The following is a 27,330-nucleotide window of genomic DNA, read 5'->3' on the forward strand; positions in this document are numbered from 1 at the left end:
TGGAGGAGGGGAAGGATGAAAAAGAAGATAAAGAGGAATGGGAAACAAATTTCTGTATTAAATATCTTTAGGGCCACCTGGGTGGGTCAGTCTGTTAAGCATCCGACTCTTGGTTTCAGCTCAGGTCATGATCTCGTGGTTTGTGGGTTCAAGCTCTGCACCAGGCTCTGTGGTGACAGTGCAGAGCCTGCTTGGGATTCTTTCTCTGCTCCTCCCCTGCTCTCACTCTCTCTCAAAATAAATAAACATTTAAAAAAATATGTCTTTAACATAATGGGTTAATTGTTTTGTAAATTAATAGCTTATACTCTAGAGCAAGAAAATACAAGCATTCTTTGTTTTGGCACCAGGCACAATGCCTGATGTCTAAATATTCAGTAAATGTTTAAGGAGTGAATAAAGAAATAGACTTCTTAATTTTTCTTTTTTTCCTCTAAAGATTTCTATGGAGAATGACTATCTGGGTCCCCGAAGAATTGAAAGTCTACAAAAAGAAGATGCTGATTGGCAGCGAAAAGCTCATATGGCTGTTTTGTCTATTCAGGATCTTACTGTCAAATATTTTGAAATAACAGCTAAAGCACAAAAAGGTGAGTTTCCTAGTAAAGTTATCCTTGTTAGATATTTTTGGAAAGGAGTGGTTTAAATATTTTATGTTTGCAGCAGGTTTGTAGAAAAGTGTATAAAGACCATTCATAGTCTTGCCATTGAAAAAGATTACTATCAAGAAATTAAGGTATATGTTTTCATTCTTTCTGGGGCATGTGTTTACATATACTCCACCTGAAAAAATAGTAATGGGGTATTATTATAGCATAATTCAATTCTGACTAACAAATTACAGACCCCACAGCTTAAAGGCAGAGTTCCCAACAAGACTGCCCCCATTGAAGATACAACTTGGAATTTTAGAGGATTCCCAGGTCATCTGCACTTTTCACCAACTGCTACAAATTTGGGGGTTCATACAGCCTTTTTAGGTTTGATAATTTGTTACAATGACTCACAGAACTCAGGAAAGCACAAACAATTACCATTTTTAAAGGATATAAATCAAGACAAGCCAAATGAAGAGATACATAGGGGAAGGTCTGTCAAGGTCCATTTCTTCCCGCTTCCTTCCACGGGGCCACAGAAATCCTTCAATAGCTGTTTAAAACCACTGCTATTTGCTGTTTTAATTTTTTACCTGACGTTAACACAGTTTAGCTCTTAGGTTATTCCTTCAGCAAATCCACACTTGCTTAAAAGGTTTATTTGAAGCAGTTTATTCCTTCAGAATGCCACTGTGCCAAAGGAGAATGCTTTCCTTGGTTTTTCAGAATCATTTGACATTGTCACTAACACACATACACAAAATAGTTTGCTAGGTGAAAAATAGTATTGTGTTTTTAAATTTTGCATTTCCTTGATTATTACTAAGTTGATCTTTTTTGTTTTCATGTAATAAGTGGTATTTTCATATCCTTTATTTCCAATTAGTCATACATTTGCTTATTTTTGTATGCTGTTTTTTTCTATTGATGAATAAGAGGTTCTTATATTCATTGATATTTTTATTTATGTTATATGTTAACTCAAAAGACATCTGTTATAAGTATTCCTAAATTTTAACTTTTTGTATACAAATTATATTTGTAAACACCACCAGCTTTTATTTTATTTATTTTATTTATAATTATTTTTAACATTCATTTATTTTTGAGAGACAGGGCATGAGTGGGGGATGGGCAGAAAGAGAGGGAGACACGTAATCTGAAGCAAGCTCCAGGCTCTGAACCCTCAGCACAGAGCTTGATGCGGGGCTGGAAACCACGAACTGTGAGATCATGACCTGAGCCAAAGTAGGATGTTTAACTGACTGAGCCACCCAGGTGCCCCTATTTTATTTTTTTTAATGTTTTTTAAATTTATTTTGAGAGAGAGATTGAGAGAGTACACATGAGTAGAGGAGAGTCAGAGAGAGAGGGAGAGAGAATTCCAAGCTGGCTCTGCGCAGGGCTCCATCTCACAAACCATGAGATCATAGCCTGAACCGAAATCAAGGCTTGGATGCTTAACTGACTGAGCCACCCAGGCACCCCAAAATTAATGTAATTCTGATAAGAACTGTAATATTGTAGAATTTGACAAGAGGATTTTAATATTAATGAGAAGAGTAAATGCTTTATTTTTATGTTAATATGATTGAAAAAAATCGTATAGTTTGTATATCTTGCCATTTTATTTACATCTTCTGTTTTCTTCGGGAGAGTTTCATATATTTTTTTTTTAATTTAGATTCTACACAATTCTCAGTTCACTTCTGGGTGTTTTATTGAAAAATTTTTTTTAATGTTAATTTTTGAGAGAGCAAAAGGGAGAATGGCAGAGAGAGAAGGGCACAGAATTTGAAGCAGACTCCAGGCTCTGAGTGAGACACAGGGCTCAAACTCAAAACTGCAAGATCACGACCTGAGCCCAAGTCGGGTGTTCAACCAACTAAGCCACCCAGGCAGGTGCTCCTTGCCCAAAAGATAATAAGGGAATATTGCCGACAACTCTGTGCATTCAAATCCAGCAAACCTGATTCAATGCAACAATTTCTTCTTCTTTTCTTTAATGTTCATGTATTTTTGAGAGACAGAGTGCCCGCAGGGGAGGGACAGAAAGAGAGGGAGACACAGAATCCGAAGCAGGCTCCAGACTCTGAGCTGTCAGCACAGAGCCCAACACAGGGCTTGAACCCACCAACTGTGAGATCATGACCTGGGCCAAAGTGAGATGCTTAACTGACTGAACCACACAGGACCCACTCCCCACCGTCCAATGCAACAATTTTTTGTAGGAAGATAAAATTATCAATTCAAGATGAAATCAATAACCTGAATATCCCTATAACTATTAAAGAAATCGGATTTGTAGTTAAAACTTTTAGAAAAAGAATTCTCTAGGCCTAAAGAGGTACACTGGCAAATTTTTACCACATTTGAATAGTAGGACCAGCTTCACACAAGATCTTCCAAAAATACAGAAGAGGAAGGAATACTTCGAATTTATATGACTGAGATCAGCAATATCCTAAATCCTAAACTACATGAAGACGGTATTAAAAAACCCTACAGATCAGCATCCTGCATACATATTGGCAAACTTAAAGTATCATACAAATTTTTTAAGAAATTAACCTTTGTGACCAAGTAGGATTTTTCTTGATTCAGTATTTGAACATCAATCAATGTAATCCACCAAATTGAAGGTTAAAGCTGTGGTTTTTAACTAGAGATAAATGTATCACAAAAGGACATTTAGCAGTCTCTGGAGACCTTTTTGGTTGTCATAGCTACACAGGGTGTAGCTAGTATCTAGCAGAGGCCATAGATTATGTTAAACATCCTATGTTATACAGGACGGCCCAACCTACCACAAAGAATTTTGTGGCACACAATGTCACAAGTGTTGAGGTTGAGAAGCTTTAGTCTTTTCAAAAAACTTGCATGGTCAGTCATATCAATAGATGCCGAAAAAGCATTTGACAAAATAGAACATCCTGTATGTTGAAAACACTCAGCAAGCTAGGAATAGAAAAGGAACTTCCATAACTCGATAAAAGGCATCTGCAAAAACCCTGTAGCCAACATCACATTTAATGAAGGGCCGAATTGTTTCCCCCATTTTAAAATAGGTACAAAGTCAAGGATGTTTACTCTTAACACCACCCCTGTTCAACATAATATAATATTAGTTCTAATATGGCAAGAAAAATAAAATTGTCCCCATTTTAGTTAATATTGTTTATGTCGAAAACTGTATGGAATCTATTTTTTAAAACTCTTTAAACAAGTGACTTTCTACCAAAACATGTACAGAATTTGAATGCTTACAATTACATAACAGGTCTTTGATTTCTTTATCATAAGTAAATGGATAGACATGTTGTGTTCACATATTGGAATATCCAACATAGTAATGATCTCCGTTCTCCCCAAAGTGATGTATAGACACCTATAGTACCTATGGAAATACCAGCAGGACTTTTTCTTATAAACATAAACCAGCTAATTGTAATGTACATGAAAGGGAATAGAGGAACTAAAATACATAAAGCAGTTTAGGAAAAAAGAAAACCACAAGCAAAATCACATTACCTGACTTTACAAATTATAGAGCTACTGTGGTATGGTATTAATGGAAGAGATAGACATGTATATCAATGGAATAGAATGGAGAATAAGAAATAAATGCACAATACGTGGACATTTACTCTTGGATAAAACAATTCAGTGGGAAACAATAAGTGGTATTGGAACACTTGGCCGTCCACTTGTAGAAACATGAACCTTGACCAAAACCTCACACCTTGTACAAAAATGAACTCCAAATAGATCTGAATGAAAACTGTGAAACTTCCAGAAGAAAACTAAGAGAAAAATCTTAGTAACCTAGAGAGTTAGGCAGAGTTTGTAGCAGTGGCACTACAAATACAAACTGTTAAAGTAATTGAGGAGTATGAACCATAAAAGAAAAAATTGATAAAATGAATTTCACCAAAGTTAGAAACTTTTACTCTGGCAGGTACTACCAAGAGAATGAAAAGATAGTATTCGAGAGAAAATATTTGCAAATAACATTTGACAAAGGACTAGTATCCAGACTATATAAAGAACTCTTAAAACTAAACAATAAGAAAACAGTTCAGTTAATAACTGTGGAAAGGACTTGAACAGAGGATAAAGATGGCAAAGAAGCACTTAAAATATGTCCAAGACTATTAGTCATTAGTATAATGCAAATTAAAACCACAATGAGATACCAATACACACCTATTAGAATGTCTAAAATAAAAAATACTGACAATACCAAAAGCAGAAAAGAATGCAGAGTAACGAGAACCCTTCCTTTATTGCTGGTGGTAATGCAAAATTGTACAGGCAATCTGCAAAGTGAATGCAGTTTATTATATGAGTTAAAGATATGCTTACCATATAACCCAGCAGTCCCACTCCTGAGTATTTAACTTAGAGCATTAAGATAATTATAAAAACTAAAATTTTAATTTTACAAAATTAAGAGAACAGTACATTAAAACGTTAATGGTAGTTCCTTTAAATGTTTAAAGATGTCGTTTCCTACTGTAAACTATATGAAATAGTTGTATGTATACTATTTGGTTTAGAGTCTGCTTTCTAGATGCATTTTTTAATATTTAAAAAAAGTTTGCATTATGCTAAAAATATATAATCATTACAGAAAATTTAGAATATTAGAGGGGACCCCCCCCCACACACATCTGTAATCCTCCTGCCTCTGCAGCCACTTTGTGTGCCTATCAGTTTTTTAATATATGGTTTGTTACATAATTGCAATGATTATATGTTCTCATATATGGCCTATAGTTTGTTGGTTCTGGTTCTTTACAGTTTTGATGATTGTTCTTTATACTGTGCTTCTCCAGTTTTAATCAGAACATTTTTTACATATGATTAACATCATTCTAGGATTTCAAATAATTCATCAGAGTCACTGTAGCCTTCTTTATACCTCAATTCTGGTGACTTTATCCTAGCAGGAAGCCCTTGAACCTAAACACATATTTACTTGGACTTTTAATTTTCCTTTCATGAGTGTGTTTCCTTTCCCCTGTTAGAGAAACGAAGTGAAGATCTCTCTTTGGCTTTATGCTGCTGAGATTAAAAGTCCTCCTTTGTTTCCAAAAAGAAGGTTAACTTTCTAATTTCTCTTTTTAGAGGAAGAGTAAAACAGCCCCTTCTTTTCTTTCTTATACAGAGCCACATGTAACCTAATTTTGATATATTCTTGCTTAGCTTTTTTTTTAGTTTAGTTTTTTTTTTTTTTTTTTTTACGTTTGTTTATTTTTGAGAGAGTGAGACAGTGCACGACTGGGGGAGGGATAGAGAGAGAAGGAGACCGAATCCGAAGCAGGTTCCAGGCTCTGTGCTGTCATCACGGAGTCCGACGCGGGGCTCGAACCTATGAACTGAGAGATCATGACCTGAGCTGAAGTCGGACGTTCAATTGACTGAGCCACCCAGGCGCCCCAAGCTTTTTGTTTAATGTTTATTTTTCTGAGAGAGAGATAGTGCAGAAGTAGGGGAGGGGCAGAGGGAGAGGGAGACACAGAATCCGAAACAGGCTCCAGGCTCTGAGCTGTCTGCACAGAGCCTGATGGTGGGGCTTGAACTCATGAACGGTGAGATCATGACCTGAGCCAAAGTCAGATGCTTAACTGACTGAGCCACCCAGGCACCCCAATTTCTGCTCAGCTTTTAAAAACATCTTAAATTGGCTCATTTCTGACAAGTATACATGTTAGCACATTAAACTTTTTTTTTCTTACAGATTTAACATGATACTTTGTGAATACCAGAACTGCATTGCCTTCAGAGCCCTTTTTTTTTTTTTACATTGACTGATATTCGTAGACCATTATAATAGAATTGTTATTCTGATAATGTAAATGGTCTCCTTAGCAAGAATCTTTATTCTTGTCATCATAGGGAGAGAAGAATCTGTTGTAGAGATATCCTGTACTGTTCTAGGGGTATTGCAAACATTGTACACTCACAATTTTATTACTGTCATATTTCTGAGCTATTGGAGAATAATTCTAAATGAAGTGAGTTAACAGTGAGATGTAAGACTATGTTCTAGTCAGGGTGTTAGAAGACTAAGTTATTGACTAGCTGTTGTGGTAGGTAAAACATGAGACTGAATTAGGACAGGGAGCTACCCCTCAGACTAAAGTAGGGAGGAAGTGATGGTGCCATGTGAAGTGGAAGAGACATTTAAGTAACTGTCATTCTCTCAATTCCCACAAAGGCTTTTAGACTTAGGTACGATATTTCCTTTTCTAACTCAATGGAATTGAACCCAAGAACAATTAAGTTTCTTGCCAAAAGTTATGTGTCAGTTATAGGTAGAATTGGGAATTTAACTCAGTTATTTCACTTCAAATCCTTTTTCCTCCCTACATTGTACTACTGTATTGATCTTATGGTTGCAGAAATATTAAAATACAGTTTTGTTTTTTTATTTTTATTTTTTTTATTTATTATTATTTTTTTCAACGTTTATTTATTTTTGGGACAGAGACAGAGCATGAACGGGGGAGGGGCAGAGAGAGAGGGAGACACAGAATCGGAAACAGGCTCCAGGCTCCGAGCCATCAGCCCAGAGCCTGAACACGGGGCTCGAACTCACGGACCGCGAGATCGTGACCTGGCTGAAGTCGGACGCTTAACCGACTGCGCCACCCAGGCGCCCCTAAAATACAGTTTTAAAAGATGGGCAGAAATTTAAAATTGCAGAATCATTTGTTCAGCCAACATGAATAGATTTTACTTGTTCGCCTAAAACTGAGATTCAGAGCAAAGTTATGCACTAAAAAATTAACCCTTTTGTGTTAGCACTCGAAGGCCACAGGAAAACAGAAATCAAAATAATTGATTTAACTATATTCAGAGGAGATTATAAGTCAGCAAAATTTCTTATCTAATAGGAACTCAAAAGATAGTTTTTAATTGTAAATTGATAAAGAGCAGTATTTTTTTTTTTATTGAAATAACCACCAGAAACAATTAAAAGCATTGGGCAATGAGACTAGGGGGTAGGGAAGAGCTGAGCCTGAGAAACTGCTCTTGTAAGTTATAACCCTGCCTGTACAGTTTTAAGTTTTACATATGTACTTGTGTTACTGGAAAAAAAAATTTTTTTAAGATTTCATAAAACTCTGAGGCAAAGATTACTGAGATACACTTCCTTGCACAAGATGGTTAGGACACAGTGGTAGTACAAAATTAATTATCATTTACCTCTGGACATATAAAAGATACTACTAATCAGTGTGTACTGACTTAAAGATGATGTTCAGTACTAATCACATCGCCTACCTCTTTTATAGCGAGTGTATCTCTGACCTGTTAAAGTGGGTGGGCATAAGGATGGTTTTATTGCGTAAGGACCCAGGATAAGCCACTACTGTACTATATTATCAGTGATAAACTTCTTTAACTAGAAGATACTAGCTGTTTGATGTCAAGAAGTATCTCTTGACATAGGGCTCTGTTGTTGTAAATAAAAAGTTCTTTTTTCTTTTTGGGGGAGGTGGAAGATGAAACTAGATGTTTTCTTTGAGTCTTGATTGTGCTGTTCCAGCTCTAACCTCTGAGCAAGCTCCCTGATAACATCTAGGATTTGTTTTTTGCTCCATCAGATCATTGTATTTTTGGAAGACTCAGAATGATCAAATTTAACACATGGATTTAAATAAATAATCTTAAATAGTTATGACTGATTTCAATTAGCCCAGGAAAAAGTATAAACCTTTGTAGAATAAAGTATAAAAACTTAGAATTTAATGACACTAAACATATGGAAGAATATTCTTAAAAGTTTGAAAATCAGGGTCCCCGAGTGGCACATTGGGTTAAGCGTCCGACTCTTGATTTCCGCTCAGGTCATTATCTCAACAGTTCATGGGATTGAGCCCCATACCCAGCTCCCTGCTGACAGTGCAGCACCTGCTTGGGATTAATATTCTCTCCTCTTCTCCCCCCCCCCCCCCTGCTTTTGTGTGCTTACTCTCTCCCAAAATACATATTTTCAACAAAAGTCTTAAAATCTGACAAATCAGTTTTATCTTCAGAAATTTCTGAGGATGATTATTTAGATTTCTTAGTGATGATTTTAGAATCTAAGATACAGTTGAGTTGTGTTTTAGAGCCGCTATATAGGAAACCTAAGGGAGTAGGATTTGTATGTTTAAGTGTGTGGTTAGTGAAATCTGAAACTTTCAAATTGTTTAGTATCAAGTCGTCTTACGTCTTAATGTCTCTTTAAAAAATTATTAATAGCTGTGTACGATCGAATGCGAGCAGATCAGAAGAAATTTGGTAAAGCATCATGGGCAGCAGCTGCAGAACGAATGGAAAAGCTCCAGTATGCTGTTTCTAAGGAGACTTTGCAGATGATGAGAGCAAAAGAGATCTGTTTGGAACAGAGGAAACATGCACTAAAAGAAGAGGTAACAAAAACCATCAGAAAAATATATAATATTTGAAGATAAGATTTGCTATTTCATTTTTGTATTTGTACAGGACTGGCATTTTCTGACTCTGTAGGCAGTTAATTTTGCAGTGTTTCCATGAGATGATACTCAAGATGGAGGCCTCTGATTTGAGTTGGCCACTAGTAAGAGACGTATAAGGTATTCTCATAAGCGTCGCAATGTGACTGTAGGCAGCAGTACACTATTTAAAAAGTTGACATTAGAATTTCATTGTTGTCTTTTAAATGTTTTGTACTGTAAGGTTCAAAGGTCTGACAGTTATTTTTTAAAATCTTCTAAAAAGGTTTGTTTGTTTAGAGAGACAGAGACCTTGCAACTGGGGTAGGAGAGAGATGGAGACGATCCCAAGCAGGCTTGGTGCTGCCAACACACAGCCTGACATGGGGGGTTGAACTCGTGAAACCGTGATATTGTGACCTGAGGTAAAACCAAGAGTCGGATGCTTAACCGCCACCAGACACCCCTTAAAGCTCTGACAATTATTTAAAAAGTTGCACTGCCCAGAGCAATAAAGAAAAATCCTAATTCAGAACCATTACCTTTTGGAGTTTCCCATTTTATTACTGAACACAAAACAGGTTCAACAGAGGTCCGTTTTCTTGACTGTACTTAATTTAAGACCTCTTCATGAACCCTCCCCACCCCCCCAAAAAAGACTAGTTTTACAAATCCTTGAAAAGGTTGCTGATAGACATATTTAAAATTTATCTAAATGGTCTTTTAAAATTTACTTTTTCATCATCGTCCTGTTCATCGGTGGTTTTAGTATCCTCATACTGTCCACTGCAGTGTGGAATAACCGCCCCTCCCCAGTCTTGCTTGACAATATTGAAACCATTAATTATACTATTTTTTATTACCTCTGAGGCCATTATCTTTAAACACTGTTAAACACTTCATTATTAAATTTGACCAGAACAGATGGCCTTTTTAAAAATTTATTTTTTAATTTACATCCAAGTTAGTTAGCATATAGTGCAATAATGATTTCCAGAACAGATTCCTTAATGCCCCTTACCCATTTAGCCCATACCCCCTCCCACAATCCCCCCAACAACCTTCTGTTCTCCATATTTAAGAGTCTCTTATGTTTTGTCCCCCTCCCTGTTTTTGTTTTTGTTTTTTTTATCAACGTTTATTTATTTGTGGGACAGAGAGAGACAGAGCATGAACGGGGGAGGGGCAGAGAGAGAGGGAGACACAGAATCGGAAACAGGCTCCAGGCTCTGAGCCATTAGCCCAGAGCCTGACACGGGGCTCGAACTCCCGGACCGCGAGATCGTGACCTGGCTGAAGTCGGACGCTTAACCCACTGCGCCACCCAGGCGCCCCCCCCTCCCTGTTTTTATATTATTTTTGTTTCCCTTCCCTTATGTTCATCTGTTTTGTCTCTTAAAGTCCTCATATGAGTGTAGTCATGTGATATTTGTCTTTCTCTGACTAATTTCACTTAGCATAATACCCTCCAGTTCCATCCACGTAGTTGCAAATGGCAAGATTTCATTCTTTATGATCGCTGAGTAATACTCCACTGTATATGTATACCACATCTTTATCCACTCATCCATCGATGGACATTTGGGCTCTTTCCGTACTTTGGCTCTTGTCGATAGTGCTGCTATAAAACATTGGGGTGCATGTGTCCCTTCGAAACAGCATACCTGTATCCCTTGGATAAATACTTAGTGCAGTTGCTGGGTTGTAGGGTAGTTCTATTTTCAGTCTTTTGGGGGAACCTGCATACTCTTTTCCAGAGTGGCTGCACCAGCTTGCATTCCCACCAGCAGTGCAAAAAGAGATCCTCTTAGTCCGCATCCTCACCCAACATCTGTTGTTGCTTGAGTTGTTAATGTTAGCCATTCTGACAGGTGTGAGGAAGTATCTCATTGTGGTTTTGATTTGTATTTCCCTGATGATGAGTGATGTTGAGCGTTTTTTCATGTGTTGGTTGGCCATCTGGATGTCTTCTTTGGAGAAGTGTCTACTCATGTCTTTTGCTCATTTCCTCATGAATTATTTGTTTTTTGGGTGTTGAGTTTGATAAGTTCTTTATAGGTTTTGGATACTAACCCTTTATGTGATATGTCATTTGCAAATATCTTCTCCCATTCTGTCGGTTGCCTTTTAGTTTTGCTGTTTGTTTCCTTTGCTGTTGAGAATCTTTTTTATTTTGATGAGGTCCCAGTAGTTCATTTTTGCTTTCATTTCCCTTGCCTCTGGAGACATGTTGAGTAAGATGTTGCTGCAGCCAAGGTCAGAGGTTTTTACCTGCTCTCTCCTCAAGGATTTTGATGGCTTCCTGTCTTACATTTAGGTTTTTCATCCATGTTGAGTTTATTTTTGTGTACAGTGGAAGAAAGTCCAGGTTCATTCTTCTGAATGTCGCTGTCCAGTTTTCCCAGGACCACTTGCTGAAGAGACTGTCTTTATTCCATTGGATGTTCTTTCCTGCTTGGTCAAAGATTAGTTGGCCATATGTTTGTGGGTCCCTTTCTGGGTTCTCTATTCTGTTCCACTGATCTGAGCGTTTGTTCTTTGCCAGTACCATACTGTCTTGATGATTACAGCTTTGTAGTATAGCTTGAAGTCAGAGATTGTGATGCCTCCTGCTTTGGTTTTCTTTTTCAAGATTGCTTTGGCTATTCGGGGTCTTTTCTGGTTCCTTACAAATTTTAGGATTATTTGTACAAATTTTAGGATTATTTGTTCTAGCTCTGTGAAGAATGCTAGTCTTATTTTGATAGGTATTGACATTGAATATGTAGATTGCTTTGGGTAGTATTGACATTTTAACAGTGTTTGTTCTGGATAGGAGCATGGAATATTTTTGCATTTTTTTGTGTGTGTCTTCTTCAGTTTCTTTCATAAGCTTTCTTTCATAAGTTTTCAGTGTAAAGACTTTTTACCTCTTTGCTTAGATTTATTCCTAGGTATTTTATGGGTTTTGGTACAATTTTAAATGGGATTAATGCCTTGATTTCTCTTTCTGTTGCTTCATTGTTGGTGTATAGGAATGCAGCCAATTTCTGTGCATTGATTTTATGTCCTGTCACTTTGCTAAATTCATGGATCAGTTCTAGCAGTTTTTTGGTGGAATATTTTGGGTTTTCCATATAGAGTATTAGGTCATCTGCGAAGAGTGAAGTGTGACCTCCTCCTGGCAGATTTGGATGCCTTTTATTTCTTTGTGTTGTCTGATTGCTGAGGCTAATACACTCAATACTATGTTGAATAACAGTGGTGAGAGTGAAGATCCCTGTCTTGTTCCTGGTCTTAGGGGGAAAACTCAGTTTTCCCCCATTATAGACGATATTAGCGGTGGGTCTTATTATTCATATACGGTTTTTATGGTCTCGAGGTATGCTCCTTCTATCCCTTCTTTCTTGAGGGTTTTTATCAAGAAAGGATACTGTATTTTGTTAAATGGTTTCTCTGCATCTATTGAGAGGATCATGTGGTTCTTGTTCTTTCTTTTATTGATGTGAATTAATCACATTGATTGTTTTGCTGATACTAAACCAGCCCTGCTGCCCAGGTATAAATCCCACTTGGTTGCGGTTAATATTTTTTTTTAATGTATTGTTGGATATGGTTGGCTAATATCTTGTTGAGGATTTTTGCATCTGTGTTCATCAGGGACAGATGGCTTCTTATGAAAGGGTATTCAGCATGGTCATTTGCTGATAGTTTTCCTAACTATTAGAAGAAGCAAATCTCCTTGTTGTTCATGGGTCACCTGTAGTTTTAAAAATGAATGAAGATTAAAGCTTGTGTTAGGGATAAACCTAAGATGGTGTCCTATATGGTATATAATGACATTTCATGGTTTAGGCACAACTGTTCAGTTGGTGCTCTTTTTCTTAATGTTTATTTTGAGAGAGACCTCAAGCAGGGGAGGGGCAGAGAGAGAAGGAGAGAGAGAATCCCACGTAGGCTCTGCACTGTCAGCAATGTATTGTATCATACATTATGTCATTAAGTCATTTTTGGAAAAACATGAAGTCAATTTCTTTTCACCAGTAGGCCATATGTAAAATAAATAAATATATATATGTATATATATTTTTTAATTTTTTTATTTACTTTTGAGAGAAAGTACGCGAGTGGTTGAGCAGCAGAGAGAGAGGGGTGGGAGGGAACAGAAGATCCCAGGCGGGCTCTGCATTGACAGCAGAGAGCCCCCATGCAGGGCTCAAACTTACGAACTGTGAGATGGTGACCTGAATCGAAGTCCGACACTCAACTGATTGAGCCACTGCATTCATTCTTTAGTAATTCTTTAGTAGTATGTTCTTTAACCTCCACGTTATTTGTGGTCTTTCCAAATTTTTTCTTCTGGTTGACTTCAAGTTCATATCATTGTGGTCTGAAAATATGTGTGGTATTGTCTCAGTCTTTTTGTACTTGTTGAGCCCTTGTTACCCAGTAGATCTTAAAGGATGTTCTTTGTGCCCTCAAAAAGAACATGTATTCTGCTGCTTTAGAATGAAATGTTCTGAATATATGTTAACTCCATCTGGTCCAGTGTGTTACTCAAAGCCATGGTTTCAGGGCCCCTGGGTGGCTCGCTCAGTTAAGCATCCAGCTTTGGCTCAGGTCATGATCTCTTGGTTTGTGAGTTTGAGCCCCCCATCGGTCTGTCCGCTGTCAGCACTGAGCCCATTTTCGATCCTCTTTCCTGTTTCTCTGTCCCTCACCCACTCATTCATATTCATTCATTCTCCCCCCTCTCTCCCTCCCTCCCTCTCCCCCCCCCCAAATAAATAAATAAATAAACTAAAAAAAAAAAAAAAGGCAATTGCTTTCATGTTGATTTTCTGCTTAGGTGAACTATCCATTGTTGTACATGGTGTGTTAGAGTCCCATACTGCTTTTGTATTATTATCAATGAATTTCTTTGTTTATTATTAATTTATTTATGTATTTAGGTGCTTTCACATTGGGGGCATAAATAGTTACAGTCGTTAGATCTTCTTCTTGGATAGACCCCTTAATTAGGATGTACTGCCTCTTTTTCATCTCTTTTAACAGGGTTTGGTTTACACTTGATCTTAGCCAAAAGGCCGAGAAGCGATAACAGGGTTTGGTTTAAAATCTAGTTTGTCTGATAATAAGTATGGCTACTCTGGCTTTTTATGTGCATTAGCATGCTAGATAGTTCTCTATCCCTTCACTTTCAGTCTTCTGGTGTCTTTAGGTCTAAAACGAGTCTCTTACAGGCAGCATATAGATGTGTCTTGTTTTTATTTATCCATTCTGATACCCTGTGTCTTTTGATTGAAGCATGTAGTCCATTTACATTTGGAGTGACTATTGATAGATACGAATTCAGAGTCTTTGTGTTATGTGTAAAGTTGGTGTTTCTGTTCCTTTCTAGTCTTTGTTGCCCCTCTCCCCCAACACACCCACAGTCCCCTTTTAATATTTCTTCCAGGGTTGGCTTAGTGTGGTCAACAACTGCTTTAGTTTTTGTTTGGGAAACCATGCATGCTTAATTTAGTTTTTTGATAGAATGATCTTTATATGGTTAATACCACATTTTGTGCATTCATCAGTTGATAAACATTTGGGCTCTTTCTGCTTTTGGAGCTATTATGAACCATGCTGCTGTGAACCCTGTCATGTATAGGGTTTTCATTTATCTTGGTATGTCCCTAGGAGAAAACTGTTTAACTTTTTAAGGAACTGTCAGACTGTTTTCCTAAGCAGCTGTTCCCAACAGCAGTGTACAACAGTTAGAATTTCTACACATCTTGTTCTACACAATCATTAACACTTAAAATGTGTCTTTTTTATTATGGCATCTTGGTTGAGTGTGAAGTGGTATTTCATTGTGTTTTTATTTAAAAAAAAATTTTTTTTTTAACATTTATTTATTTTTGAGACAGAGAGAGACAGAGCATGAACGGGGGAGGGTCAAAGAGAGAGGCAGACACAGAATCTGAAACAGGCTCCAGGCTCTGAGCAGTCAGCACAGAGCCCAACGCGGGGCTCGAACCCACGGACAGTGAGATCGTGACCTGAGCCGAAGTCGGACGCTTAACCGACTGAGCCACCCAGGCGCCCCTCATTGTGTTTTTAGATGCATTTCCCCCATGGTATTTATATTGAGTATCTCTTCATTTGCTTATTCCCTACTTATTTATCTTCTTTGGAGAAACATCTGTTCATACCTTTTACATTTTAAAATTGTGGTTTTCTTTATTACTAAGTTGAAAGACTTCTTTATATATTCTATATACAAGTTTTTTATAAGATACATAATTTGAAAATATTTGCTCCCATTCTATGGATTGACTGTATTGGTTGTTAGAACACTGGCTATATGTGGCAGTAGTATGTTTTAGTCTCTAAGGAAAAACAAAATGTCTCCGCTTTTATTAGTACAGCTGTATGAAATTTTTTTGGCTTAGTTGGTCCCTATTCACATTTTAAAAGTGCATATGCTTATCTACTCTTGTTAAAAAGTAGTGAGATAGCTTATAATGTATAATGACTATGATCTAGAAAGAAATCTTTTTGTTAATGACTTTAAATTGTGATTTTTTTCCCCTTATATTTTATTTGCTACTAGTGTTAAAGGCAAAATTGTAACTTGTCTTGTCCTGGAATTTTTTCACCCTGTATTCAGAATCTCTTTGCAAGGATTTCAGTCCTACTCATGTTCTCCTGAAGCATTTCTATTGCAATCTCCTTTTCCTAGTAAGCTTTCTCATTTATGTCACAAGCTGTCTGAAATACTAAGTTCCAGAACTTTTAAAACGTAAAATCCTAGGTTTTGGTTTTTGGTGTGTGTGTGTGTGTGTGTGTGTGTGTTTTAATCCTAGCATTTTATTGCCTGGGAAGTTGAGTACCATTCTTTGTCTTTATCACATGTGCTAGCTTTGTTGCTCTAACCAGGCCGACAGTGAATTATAGAGTGCCTAAAAGAACTGCTTAGGGTAAGATTTCTGACTGTTTGCTATTGTAAGAACATTGTTCTTACTGGAATTGGTCTAGGGTTGTAGAGGAAGGGCTGGGCTACAATGGGCCCCAGGAGTCTAGGATGATTACCTGTGGGGTCATTTTCCCTGGGGCCACCCCATTACCTTAATGGTCTCCTTCTTAATGTTCTGGATTGTGTTTAAATTCTTCAAAGGGTTTGGTAAACATACCAGTCATTCTTGCCAGGTTTATGCTTGAGTGTATATAATGTACATATTGTGTTTTTTATGTATATCTATGATGTACTACACCAGTTTTATTAGCATTAATTTAAGGTGACCACATTACTCATGAGAAACAGAGCAAATATGAATTAAGTCCATCCCAAACAGATGATTTTCCATTGAACACTTGATAATACAGTACTGCTCTGTTTAAATTATGGGGAGACTTTTGTTCTTTAAAAAAAATACATTATATTGTGTCTGGGTTTTTTTGTTTTTGTTTTTAAACAGAAAACTTCTTCCTGATGTGACAACATAAAATACTTTAAAAATTAAAATCAGAGGAGTGCCTGGGTGGCTCAGTCGGTTAAGTGTACGACTTTGGCTCAGGTCATGATCTCATAGTTCATGAGTTTGAGCCCTGCATCAGTTCGAGCCCCGCATCGGGCTCTGTGTTGACGGCTCAGAGCCTGGAGCCTGTTTCAGATTCCGTGTCTCCCTCTCTCTCTGCCCCTCCCCCACTCACGCTCTGTCTCCCTCTGTCTCAAAAATAAACATTAAGAAAATTTTTTTTTAGTTAAAATCAGAAATTTTAAAAAAATCAGAAATTAAAAAATATTTAGTAATGATATGAGTGTAGTGCTAAACTTGTAAATTCTTAAGTACCAAATTATACCTACATAAGCAAAACTATATTTGACATTTAAATTCTTTAACTCCTTTAAATATGCTTTAGGAGTACATACCATTTCTTTTAATCTGTCTCCTTTATAAATGTTTCTGGATCTTGATTGTAGTCATTCTTACCCTTTTGAGGTCCAGACTCCTGCACTATTAAGAATTTGAAAGCTGGCACGGTGTGTGGGGGGGGGTAGGGGTGGGGCGAGCATGCCCGGGTGGCTCAGTTTGTTGAGCATCTCACTGTTGACCTCGGCTCGGGTCATGATCACAGGGTAATGGGATCGAGCCCCTTGTTGGGCTCTGCTCTGAGCATGGAGCCAGCTTGCAATTCTCTCTCTGTGTCCCTTTTCCCCACCCCTCCCACTTGCATATGTCTGTGCTCTCTTGCTCGCTCGCTCTCTATAAAAAAGAATTTGAAACCTAGGAACTCTCTACTGAGAGAAATATGCATATACTCACAGTTCTGCAGACAAATTTAACAGGTTTGCAAATCATCTGTACCTGAACCTTTGATCCCACATTGCCACTGGTGTTCAGATTTTCCCATCAAAAACTCCTGAAAACATTGATGTCTCTTTGGCTCAATACCTTTGAAAGAACCCAGGGTGAGTTTAATTAGTCACAGCCACAGAACAAAACGAAAATACATAAAATGACAAAGGGTTAGGAATAGTATATGTGTAAAAAGTATTATTAAAATAAGGATTATTAATGAAATAAGGGGATTCTGTTTGTAGTTATTATTGAAATAGGAGATGCCAAAATTGAGATGCTAGGATGAAACATCAGAAAATACAATCACATCTCATTTAGTATGTTCTCTGCTTAACAGAGAATTAACCAGAAAACTTTTTGGATGACAGTCCTTCCTTGTTGAACGTTCTAAGAAAGCTACCAATGTGCTTTCTTTTCTCGGCAGAGAATGCCAACCATTCGCCATACATTTTTTAGAAACTTTGATTCCTTGAGTTCCTCTCTATGAACATATATCTACTGTTAGAATATTGAGCTAAATACATACCAATCCTGAGGCTACATCCTCACTATCCATAATTTTGTTATTCTTCTAAAATCATACAGCTAAAGTGTTTTTAAGGTTATATTCCCCCATGTCATTTCTCTTTAAATCATTAAGTATTTATGGAGCATTTACAGTATACCCTAGGGGACCTAAGCTTAGGGTCTAGACAGTGCTATTCAGTAGAACTTCCTACAACAATGGATGTGTTTTATATTTGCACTTTTCAGTAGTGTACCTACTACTCAGATATCTATTGAGCTCTTGAAAAGTGATTTATGTGACAGAGGAACAGAATTTTAATTTAATTTCTATTTAAATAGCCACATGTAACTTTAGGCTACCATATTTGGACAGAATAATGTAGATCCTGATTCTGCAAACTTATTACTTACATAACCTTGGGTAAATTACTTAACCTCTCTATAAAATAAGATCAATAGATACCTTTTAGGAAAGTGATGATTTCATTGGTTAATGTATATAAAGTATTTAGCATAATGCCTGGCACATAGAGTAAGAACTCCATAAATCTTAGACACGATTACTCTAATCTGTGTTACATACTATGCAAGTATCAAGGAAGGGAATAGAAAGATGGGAAAAATACAATTCCCATGCTTCAGACAGTTGTATTTCAAATGGACCTTGCCAAGAAGTTTCAACAGCAGGGAGCTTTGGTGTGATGGACACAGTCTGAACAGAGGTAGGGCAGCTAGGGTGCTAGTCCAGGTAGTGACTCTCTTTTTTTCTTTTTAATTTATTAACAAGCATGTAGATAGTCTGTTCTGTATCTATACATTAGAAATTTCAAAGTCTTTAAGTAGAAAAACCTAGGTAATACTGTAAAAGTTTTTATATTACTTATGAAATTCTCTTTTAGTCATCTTAATATATTTTGATATTGATTACAAAAAAATAAATAGAAAAGTTGAAAAATGTTTCTGGCCCTATCTTTAGTGTTTTATGTATATTATCTCTTAAATGTAAAACATAACCCTTTATACTACAAGCCTATAAGCCATTGTCTCAAATCTCTGAGGCCAGATATGTTTTATTAGAGTTCTAAGTTTTCCAAATTTTAGACAGATTAGGACATATAACTTCAGACAAGTGTTGTTATTCCATTAATGAAACATACTTTCATTAAATGGAATAAATAGGGATTCACATCATTTCTGGATAGCTTCCTACAAATGGATTACGAGATTAGGTTTTGACATCAAAGAAATTATGGCTGTTTTTAGTTTTCAAAGAGTTCTGAAATGTGGAATTTTAGATAATTCCTTGTGTTTATGTGTATTCTCCATATTTGTGAAGCTGTTATTGGTAGAACCTCATATACTCAGGTTTGTTTGTACCAATCCTCATGTACTTTCCATCCTTGCCACATAGTAAAAGGGCTAGTCTTGACTGACAGCTTGCTGAGCTTGCCTTTAATGTTATGTCTCTTGTACGGTACGTGGTTTTCATGATGACTGAACCCTCATTTCATTTATTGCTAACTGCTATACTTTCCATAACTCAGACAGCCAGCAGGTGCCCAGTGAGAATTTATTGAATGCATGACTCCACCCACAGATACTCTGAAAGTTCTAATTTTTGTAGCTCCTCACATGTCGTAGAGTTTTTCGAGCATAGTAGAGTCAAAGGCAAGATATGGGCATCATTAGTTTGTATAAATTGCTTCATGTCTTGTTTCATGGTATAGTATAGTCAAAATAGGAAACGAGAACACCACTGTTATTGTGCATAGCGGGAATGATTATCAGTGGGGTTAGTAATGTACGATGTCCTTATGTGGATGTTGGATGTTGATTGGTACTTCATTTCCTTGCTAGATTTACTGTAAAAACATTTTTCTTTTTTTTCTTTTCCATATTTATTAGAATGGTGCTCCCTACTTATGTCTAGTGGAAAGGCCATTCTTATAGGAATTGGGAGGATTGGGTCAGGCACAATGTTGCTGGTATTACCTGCATTACACTGGGAATGCAGTTTGTTTTGGGGGTCTTGATATCCTGATACCAGAAGTTTGTTCAGAAGGTAAAAGTTGAGCTGAATAAAATTTCAAGATAGCAAAGTGTGAAAACTTGGCAATTTGATTGTCTCCTTTGAGCACTTACCTTACTTTCTAGGCTTCTTTATTGCCCAGGGAAGCAGTGACCCTAGGCGTAACAAAGGTGCCCAACTATGGCACCTACCTTCTCTGCATTGTTCCATTGTCCAGAATTAGTGTTGCTTGTACTCTTGATTCCCATTCCCTTAGTTCTGTGCCTGTCCCCTGAATTAGATACCAGGAGAAAAATCAGTTTAGAAATTAAGATATTTTAGGGAAGGGATTTGGAGCAGCATACACTTCATATAACTCTGCATGTCTTTCACTGCCGCCATGTCAAAGTTTAAATAAACCTTAGAGCACAATTTTACCCTCCCAAATTTCCCTTGTCTCTTATCTCTCTCTGCTTAGTTTATCCCATAAAAAATCCTCTCTACTGCAGTCCCTACAACCCTTTTACTTGTCATGATGCCCACCCCTGCTTTATTGTTTGTTCTTTCAGAGGTTGGGATTCAATAGATCCTCTGCCTGCACTTCTGCGTCTGAGGTTTTTTCATTTTTGTACCTTGCGATAGCAGATCTACCTCTTGACTTCCTTGCTTTGAATGGAACTCAGTAAACCAGAAAGTTGGCGATGAGGTCACTTCTTGTAAGAATACACCCCTTCCTTTCTCAGTTTGATATTTGATATTGGCTGACAGTGTAAAAGTATGCCAACAAGGGGCTTTCAGCTTTCTTTTCCTTAAGCAAAGTATTGGACAAGAGTCAAACTTATAGAGTATAGGGGAAGCCCTAGCACAGTGATATGAACACAGCAGACAAATGGTTGCTTTCAGCTGGAGAGAACTAGAGATAGTGAAGGTGGAACTAATAGTTCCAGACCTTGATCTGAACAGTGTCACTGTTCATGAAGGTTTTAGACTGATACACACTAAGGTTTTATCTTAACTGATTATAATTTTTCCAGAGAATAAAGCCTTTAACATTACGTATTTTATTTATTTTTTAAAGCTTAATCTTCTCACTAGTTTTTTGTTTTTTTTTTTTTAATTTATTTATTTTTCAGACTGAGTGTGTGAGCAGAGGAAGGACAGAGAGAGAAGAAGAGAGAGAATCCCAAGCAGGCTCCGCGCTGTCAGTGCATAGCCTGATGTGGGACTTGATCTCACAAACCGTGAGATCATGAGCTGAGTCAAAACCCAAGAGTTGGATGCTTAACCAACTGAGCCACCCAGGCACCCCAACATTATGTATTTCATATGTTTGTATGCTGTGCTCATAGAAAGTATGGGTGCTAATAACAGAGGAATATGCATTCTGGAGCTGTGGTCTCCAGAGCTAGATAAGAAGCCCAAGGTTGTATCCAAAGGGACGTTTGTAATTTATAGTGAGACTGAAAGTCTCAGACAAGAAATGACACGTTCATATTTTATGACTTAGGACCAAAACACCAGGATTTCATTATTGACCTCCATGAAACACTGTAATGCAATCTTGTGGTTTGTTCCATATTTACTGTTTGTCACTCATAAAATATTTCCTAATGCAGCAGGATCATTGGCCTACAATTCATTAAATATTCAGTGTAAAAATTTTCTAACATTTATGAAAGAGCACTGTACTTAATTAACCTGATTATTATTAAATGTATACCGTTAAGTGTATACCATTGCACATTTAGATTACAGGCTAAGTGTTGCTTTGCAGTTTACAAGGAACTTGAGGGGCATCTGGGTAGCTTAGTTGGTTAAGCATCCAACTCTTGATTTCAACTCTGGTCATGATCTCACAGTTCGTAGGATCAGTTTGTGGGATTGAGCCCTGTGCCAGGCTGTGCACTGACAACACGGAGCCTGCTTGGGATTCCTTCCCTCCCTCCCTCCCTCCCTCCCTCCCTCCCTCTCTCTCTCTCTCTCTCTCTCTCTCTCTCTCTCTCTCTCTCAAAATAAATGAACCTTAAAAAAAAATAAAGGACCTTGAAATTATATGCTAAAAAATATTCTAGTCTTCAGGTAAGACTGTGTTGGATATCTAGAATTTAAAGGAAAGGCTGGACTCTAGTCTTTTTTTTTTTTTTTTTTAAGTTTATTATTTTGAGAGAGAGAGTGGGGGAGGGTCAGAGAGAGAGGGAACAGGGGCTCCACACTGACAGCAGAGAGCCCGACACAGGGCTCGAACTCATGAACCATGAGATCATGACCTGAGCCAAAGGCAGACACTTGACTGAGCCACCCAGGTGCCCCAGGCTGGACTCTTGTTTAAACATACTCTCTTTATGTGCTAACATGATTCACCAACCTCATCAGACAAAAGAGATCATTTTGCAGCCATAAGAATTCACTGTCTTTGCTGCCAAGCCTGTCCCGAGGGTACCAGCCAAGTATCTCCTTGGTATTCTGGGAGCCCCAGGTGACCCCTCAGAGGAGCTCACAAACATTTCCCTCCTTTTCCTCTGTTTCTCCTCCACCCCCTTTGGTAGTCATCCCCTGGGATGCCACTTGAGGCCAGGGCCTCCTCACCAGTGTTGCTTGTTCTTCTAGGGCACACTGATACCTGTGGCCGTGTCCTGCAGTTTCTAAGCATGAACATTTAATATGCTAAAGTGGTAGTACTATATTCTTAGATGTTTTGAGAGGAATGCTTTACTCTCTCACATGCCTGTCCTTCAGTGACTCCTGAAAAGCCATCCTGTCAGCTCCTCCTTAGAGCCATCTTTCTTCACAGATCCAAGTAGGAATCCATGGAAATAGTGGGGTTGGGGACTAGTATCTGAAGCATACTTTGTTCATAGTAATTTCCTTTGGTTGCTTGGCAAAATCTCTTCTCCCTCTCCTTTCTGGACCAAAAACTAATCAACCGACCAACCAAGCAAACTTCATATGAGAACACCCACCACTTCATGAGACCTGTCTAGAAACCGTTCAGTCTCACCTTAGGTTGGATGTAGGATCCTAACTGCATTTATGTAAAGATACTAATAGTTACCATTGTTAGTAGATTGCAGGGGTTCTCCTACAGTCATTTCTGTCCTGCTATTCACCTTGCTCCCCCAGTGACCAGCTCCTAGAAGCTAATGAGGCTGTGACCATGGAGCAAAACACAGCTCACAGCTCTGGATGTGTAGGGTGACCAGACTTCTACCCCCTGGTTATAACTATCTGAGTATGGATGGATCTTATTTACATATCTTACTCATTCATACATAATCTCATTCATATATGGAAGGAATAACTGCATAGGTTAGTACATCCACTTTTGAGAGGAAAGAACACTATTAATATTTATGTCAGAATAATTAGAATAATATAGTATCCTAAATATGACCTGTGATATGAGTAAACTTAAAAACGTTATTTTTACCATGTATGTCTAGTTATTTCCAAAACTATATGTTTGGATTATTGCTGTTTTTCTGTCTTTTAAAAAAAATCTTTACTTCTTGTTTATAAGGTTCTTTCTTGGAACAGTTGCTTCGTGGATTTATGCTGTATGATTAGTTTTCATTTCTAATCCTAACCTGATTTGTTTTCCTTGTCCCAACCAATTAGAAATGTTATTTTTATTTTCAATGCAGATGCAGAGTTTGCAGGGTGGTACAGAGGCCATAGCCCGGCTGGATCAGTTAGAAGCTGATTATTATGACCTACAACTTCAGTTGTATGAAGTACAGTTTGAAATCCTGAAGTGTGAAGAGTTACTATTGACCGCACAACTGGAAAGCATCAAAAGACTTATATCAGGTATGGTGTGCATTCAACCACATAAATCCAGGAAAAAAATTAATACATAGGGGAAATACACATAGTCGTCAGCTGGTTCTTCTGTTGAGACTAAGAATGTCTTAACATAAAGCCTTTTATTTTTTAATTTATTTTTTAATTTTTTTTAATGTTTATTTTTGGGAGAGGGAGAAGAGGGAGGGGCCGGGGGGTGGTGGGGCAGAGAGAGCGGGAGACACAGAATCCGAATCAGGCTCCAGGCTGTGAGCTATCTGCACAGAGCCTGATGCAGGGCTGGAACTCAAGAGCTGTGCGATCATGACCTGAGCTGAAGTCAGACACTGAACCGACTGAGCCATCCAGGCGCTCCAATGTAAAACCTTTTAAAGGAGCTCTGAAACTCAAGTTATTTAGTAGACTCAGCAATGCAACTATGCTATTACCTTTGTAAAATACTCACTTTGTAAGGTTGTTTCAGCCAGAAAAATTTTGAATTTGAGGGATGATGATACTTAACATTTATCGAGCATTTAACTGTGCCACACACTGCTGAGCATTTTGTATACACACTCACCCTAGAAGGTATATTTCCTAACAATTGCTATTTTACAAAGAAGCTCAAGAGGTAACGGCTTTGCCTGAGGTTACAGACTTAATAAGTAGCTTAGAACTCTGTTCTTTCTGGCTCCATGAGCTCCTGCTCTTAACCACTACCCCTTGTTGCTGTTTTGTTACAGAAAAGAGAGATGAGGTGGTATATTACGACACTTACGAAAGCATGGAGGCCATGCTGGAGAAGGAAGAGATGGCAGTGTCTGTGCACTTACAGAGAGAAGAGCTACAGAAACTTCAGCAGAAAGCACGCCAGCTGGAAGCAAGGCGTGGACGAGTTTCAGCCAAGAAAGCCTACCTCAGAAATAAAAAGGTATAATAGCTTAGGTTATTTATCAAATATATAGCCTTAGTTTTAAGACTTTTTGTTAGTCATTACTTAATCCTTGACCCATATCTAATAATTGTAACCTGATTTGTCACTAGCAGTTACATGTTTTAAAACTAAGTGAGAGTTACCTCTTCTCAATACTGAAGCCATTATGTTAACATTATAGAGTTTTCTGAGAACTGCCTTGTTAAACACATTAGAACAGCCAGTGATGATGTGCTATTTACCCCCGACACCCCGTAAGTGACTCTGGTAAAGGACAGGGTTGCAGGATCCACGTAATGCAGTTCTCTGCTCCTGATTATTTAAGGAGGTCAGTCCTGTTGTATAATTATGTCTTGATTCTGATCTCAATCTTTAAGGAATTCTATATGTAAAAAAATTAATCCATATTCTTTACTCTTCACTCTTATTAATCTAAATCTGAGGTAGGGAAGTTCACTCCTGGAGAATCTGCCCGTTTAGACCAGCAGCCTCAGACCTCCTGCAACCCATCACATCACACAGAGTCAGGGGCTCTAAATGGTCTTGCCCTCCGCCATACCTACCCCCAGCCCTCACCACCTGAGGTGGGAGAACTACAGGGGGTAAAAGGAGTGATAAAAGATGGCTGAGAAGAGAGGAAACTAGAAACACTAAGTCCTAAAAAGAAAGATAATGAGAAGATCACCTCTATGATACAAAAAATGAAAGTATGCCTTTCTGTGTAACATCGTCCTATATTCCTTGTCTACATGTCAACATGTTCACTGTCACAGGGTGTTTGGTCTATCCAGCATCCTTGGTAGGATTTCATACCCAGGGGAGTACTTGTGACTTTAAGTCATGCCCTGCCTTTCCTCTTGAAAAAATGATGGTCTCTGGCTATGCCATGACGACTTGAAGTCTGTACTTTGTGATTAGATTTTTCTTTCTTTTTTTTTTTTTTTAAAGAGAGAGAGAGTGAGCAGGGGAGTTGCAGAGGGAGAGAGAGAATCTTAAGAAGGCTCCATGCCCAGTGCAGAGCCAGACTCGGCGCTCAGTCTCAAAACTGTGAGATCATGACCTGAGCCAAATCAAGAGTTGGATGTTTAACTGACTGAGCCACCCAGGTGCCACTGTGAATATACTTGTAAAGATGAATATTCTTTATGCATTTTTATTTTCTTTAATGATATCGATAGTCAAATGAGATAATATTCTTTTGCCTAAAGTTGAGAAAGCTCCACAGATCAAAAACATTCTCCTACTTGATGTGGTGACAAACCCAGAGCTGAGAGGAAGCTGTCTATTTGAGAGTCTCTCTTACTTTGACTATTCATATGTTTCACTGCAACAATGTTAGTTTTAGTCTTATAGGGTGCTACTTCAGATCTTGCTGGAGTTACTAGATACTGTATATGTAACATACCATCTTTCTAAAGTCTGAAAATAAGGGATTATAGACCTATATCCTCATTTTATAATCAAGGGAATCAAGGCTACTGGTAGTTAAACAGATCACCCAGGGAAAAACAGCTAATATGGGGCAAAGGTAGAATTCTATCTTAGGTCTGAGTGACATAGAAGCCTGAGTCATTGTATCACTATATCCTGTTACTTATATACAATACTACCTTTGTTATCCCCTGGAGACTGCCCCAAACAGGTTAATTTCTTCATTCATACTGGTTAGGCCTTAGAGTCAACCCAATGTGGGTGAAAAATATGATACAAATGCTTTAAACTCTGGTTCACCAGCTTAAAAGATCATTTATCATATCACTTTCTCTGGTTAAAAGTTTGTATAGTTTTGAGAGTGTTGTAAACTAATGGCCACCTTTTTACCTGGAATACTTCTCCAGGAAGACCCAGGGAAAATGAAGACTTAGCACGGTGCTACTATAAAGTTTCCAGATAATAGTGCATTATTTTGTAAAGAGGCACATAGTTCCTAGTTTATTATCATGTTTTTATTTATTTTGAGAGAGAGAGTGCTAACGGGAGGAATGGAGAGAGAAGGAGAGAGAATCCAAATATGTGAGGCTCAATCTCAAGAACCGTGAGAGATCATGTCCTGAGCCGAAATCAGGAGTCGGACGCTTAACTGACTGAACCACCAGGCTCCCCTCTTTCTTTTTTTCAAATCTTTATTTACTTTGAGAGAGAGCATGTGCAGGGGAGGCGTTGAGAGGGAGAGAGAATCCCAAGCAGGCTCTATTCCGTCAGCACAGAGCCTGATGCAGGGCTTGATCCCACCTACCATGAGATCATGACCTAAGCCAAAATGATGATTCAGATTGCTTAACTGACTGAGCCGCCCAGGTGCCTCTGGACAGTCTCTTTTCCTTCTGAATTCTCTAACCATAAGATACAGATTTCATGTTATTATTTAAAGCCCTCCAGGCAACGTCATGTTTTTTAACCCATCAAAGTTTAAGAACACAGACTTTAAGCCAAAAGTTGTAAATCCTTTTTTTTTTTTTTTTTTTTTTGCCCAGCATAGTTTAAAGACTACAATAAGGGGCCTCGCTGGCTCGGTGGGTAGAGCGTGTGACTCTTGATATTGGGGTTGTGAGTTTGAGCCCCACATTGGGTGTAGAGATTACGTAAAAAAGATAAAGACTACAATAAGACTTAGAATCTTTTGGCCACAGACTTCAGAACTAAAAGAGACCTGTGAGATTACCTAAGGACACCCTCTTCGACTCTGTCTTGTCCCATCCCTCCCCATCAA

General features: G+C 37.9%; 1 protein-coding gene across 2 annotated transcripts in view; it reads left to right on the forward strand.

Moving 5' to 3' along the window:
- The window catches only part of JMY (junction mediating and regulatory protein, p53 cofactor), a 106,509-nt gene that overhangs the window by 58,961 nt on the left and 20,218 nt on the right, over positions 1-27,330 (forward strand). For both annotated transcript variants that reach the window (XM_043592828.1, XM_043592829.1), the window contains exons 3-6: positions 440-590; positions 8,853-9,022; positions 23,548-23,713; positions 24,430-24,617. In XM_043592828.1, the coding sequence (XP_043448763.1) occupies positions 440-590; positions 8,853-9,022; positions 23,548-23,713; positions 24,430-24,617 (675 nt within the window). The remainder of the gene's footprint in view (positions 1-439; positions 591-8,852; positions 9,023-23,547; positions 23,714-24,429; positions 24,618-27,330) is intronic.

The sequence above is a fragment of the Prionailurus bengalensis genome, chromosome A1 (assembly GCF_016509475.1).
Source record: "Prionailurus bengalensis isolate Pbe53 chromosome A1, Fcat_Pben_1.1_paternal_pri, whole genome shotgun sequence".
NCBI lineage: Eukaryota > Metazoa > Chordata > Mammalia > Carnivora > Felidae > Prionailurus > Prionailurus bengalensis.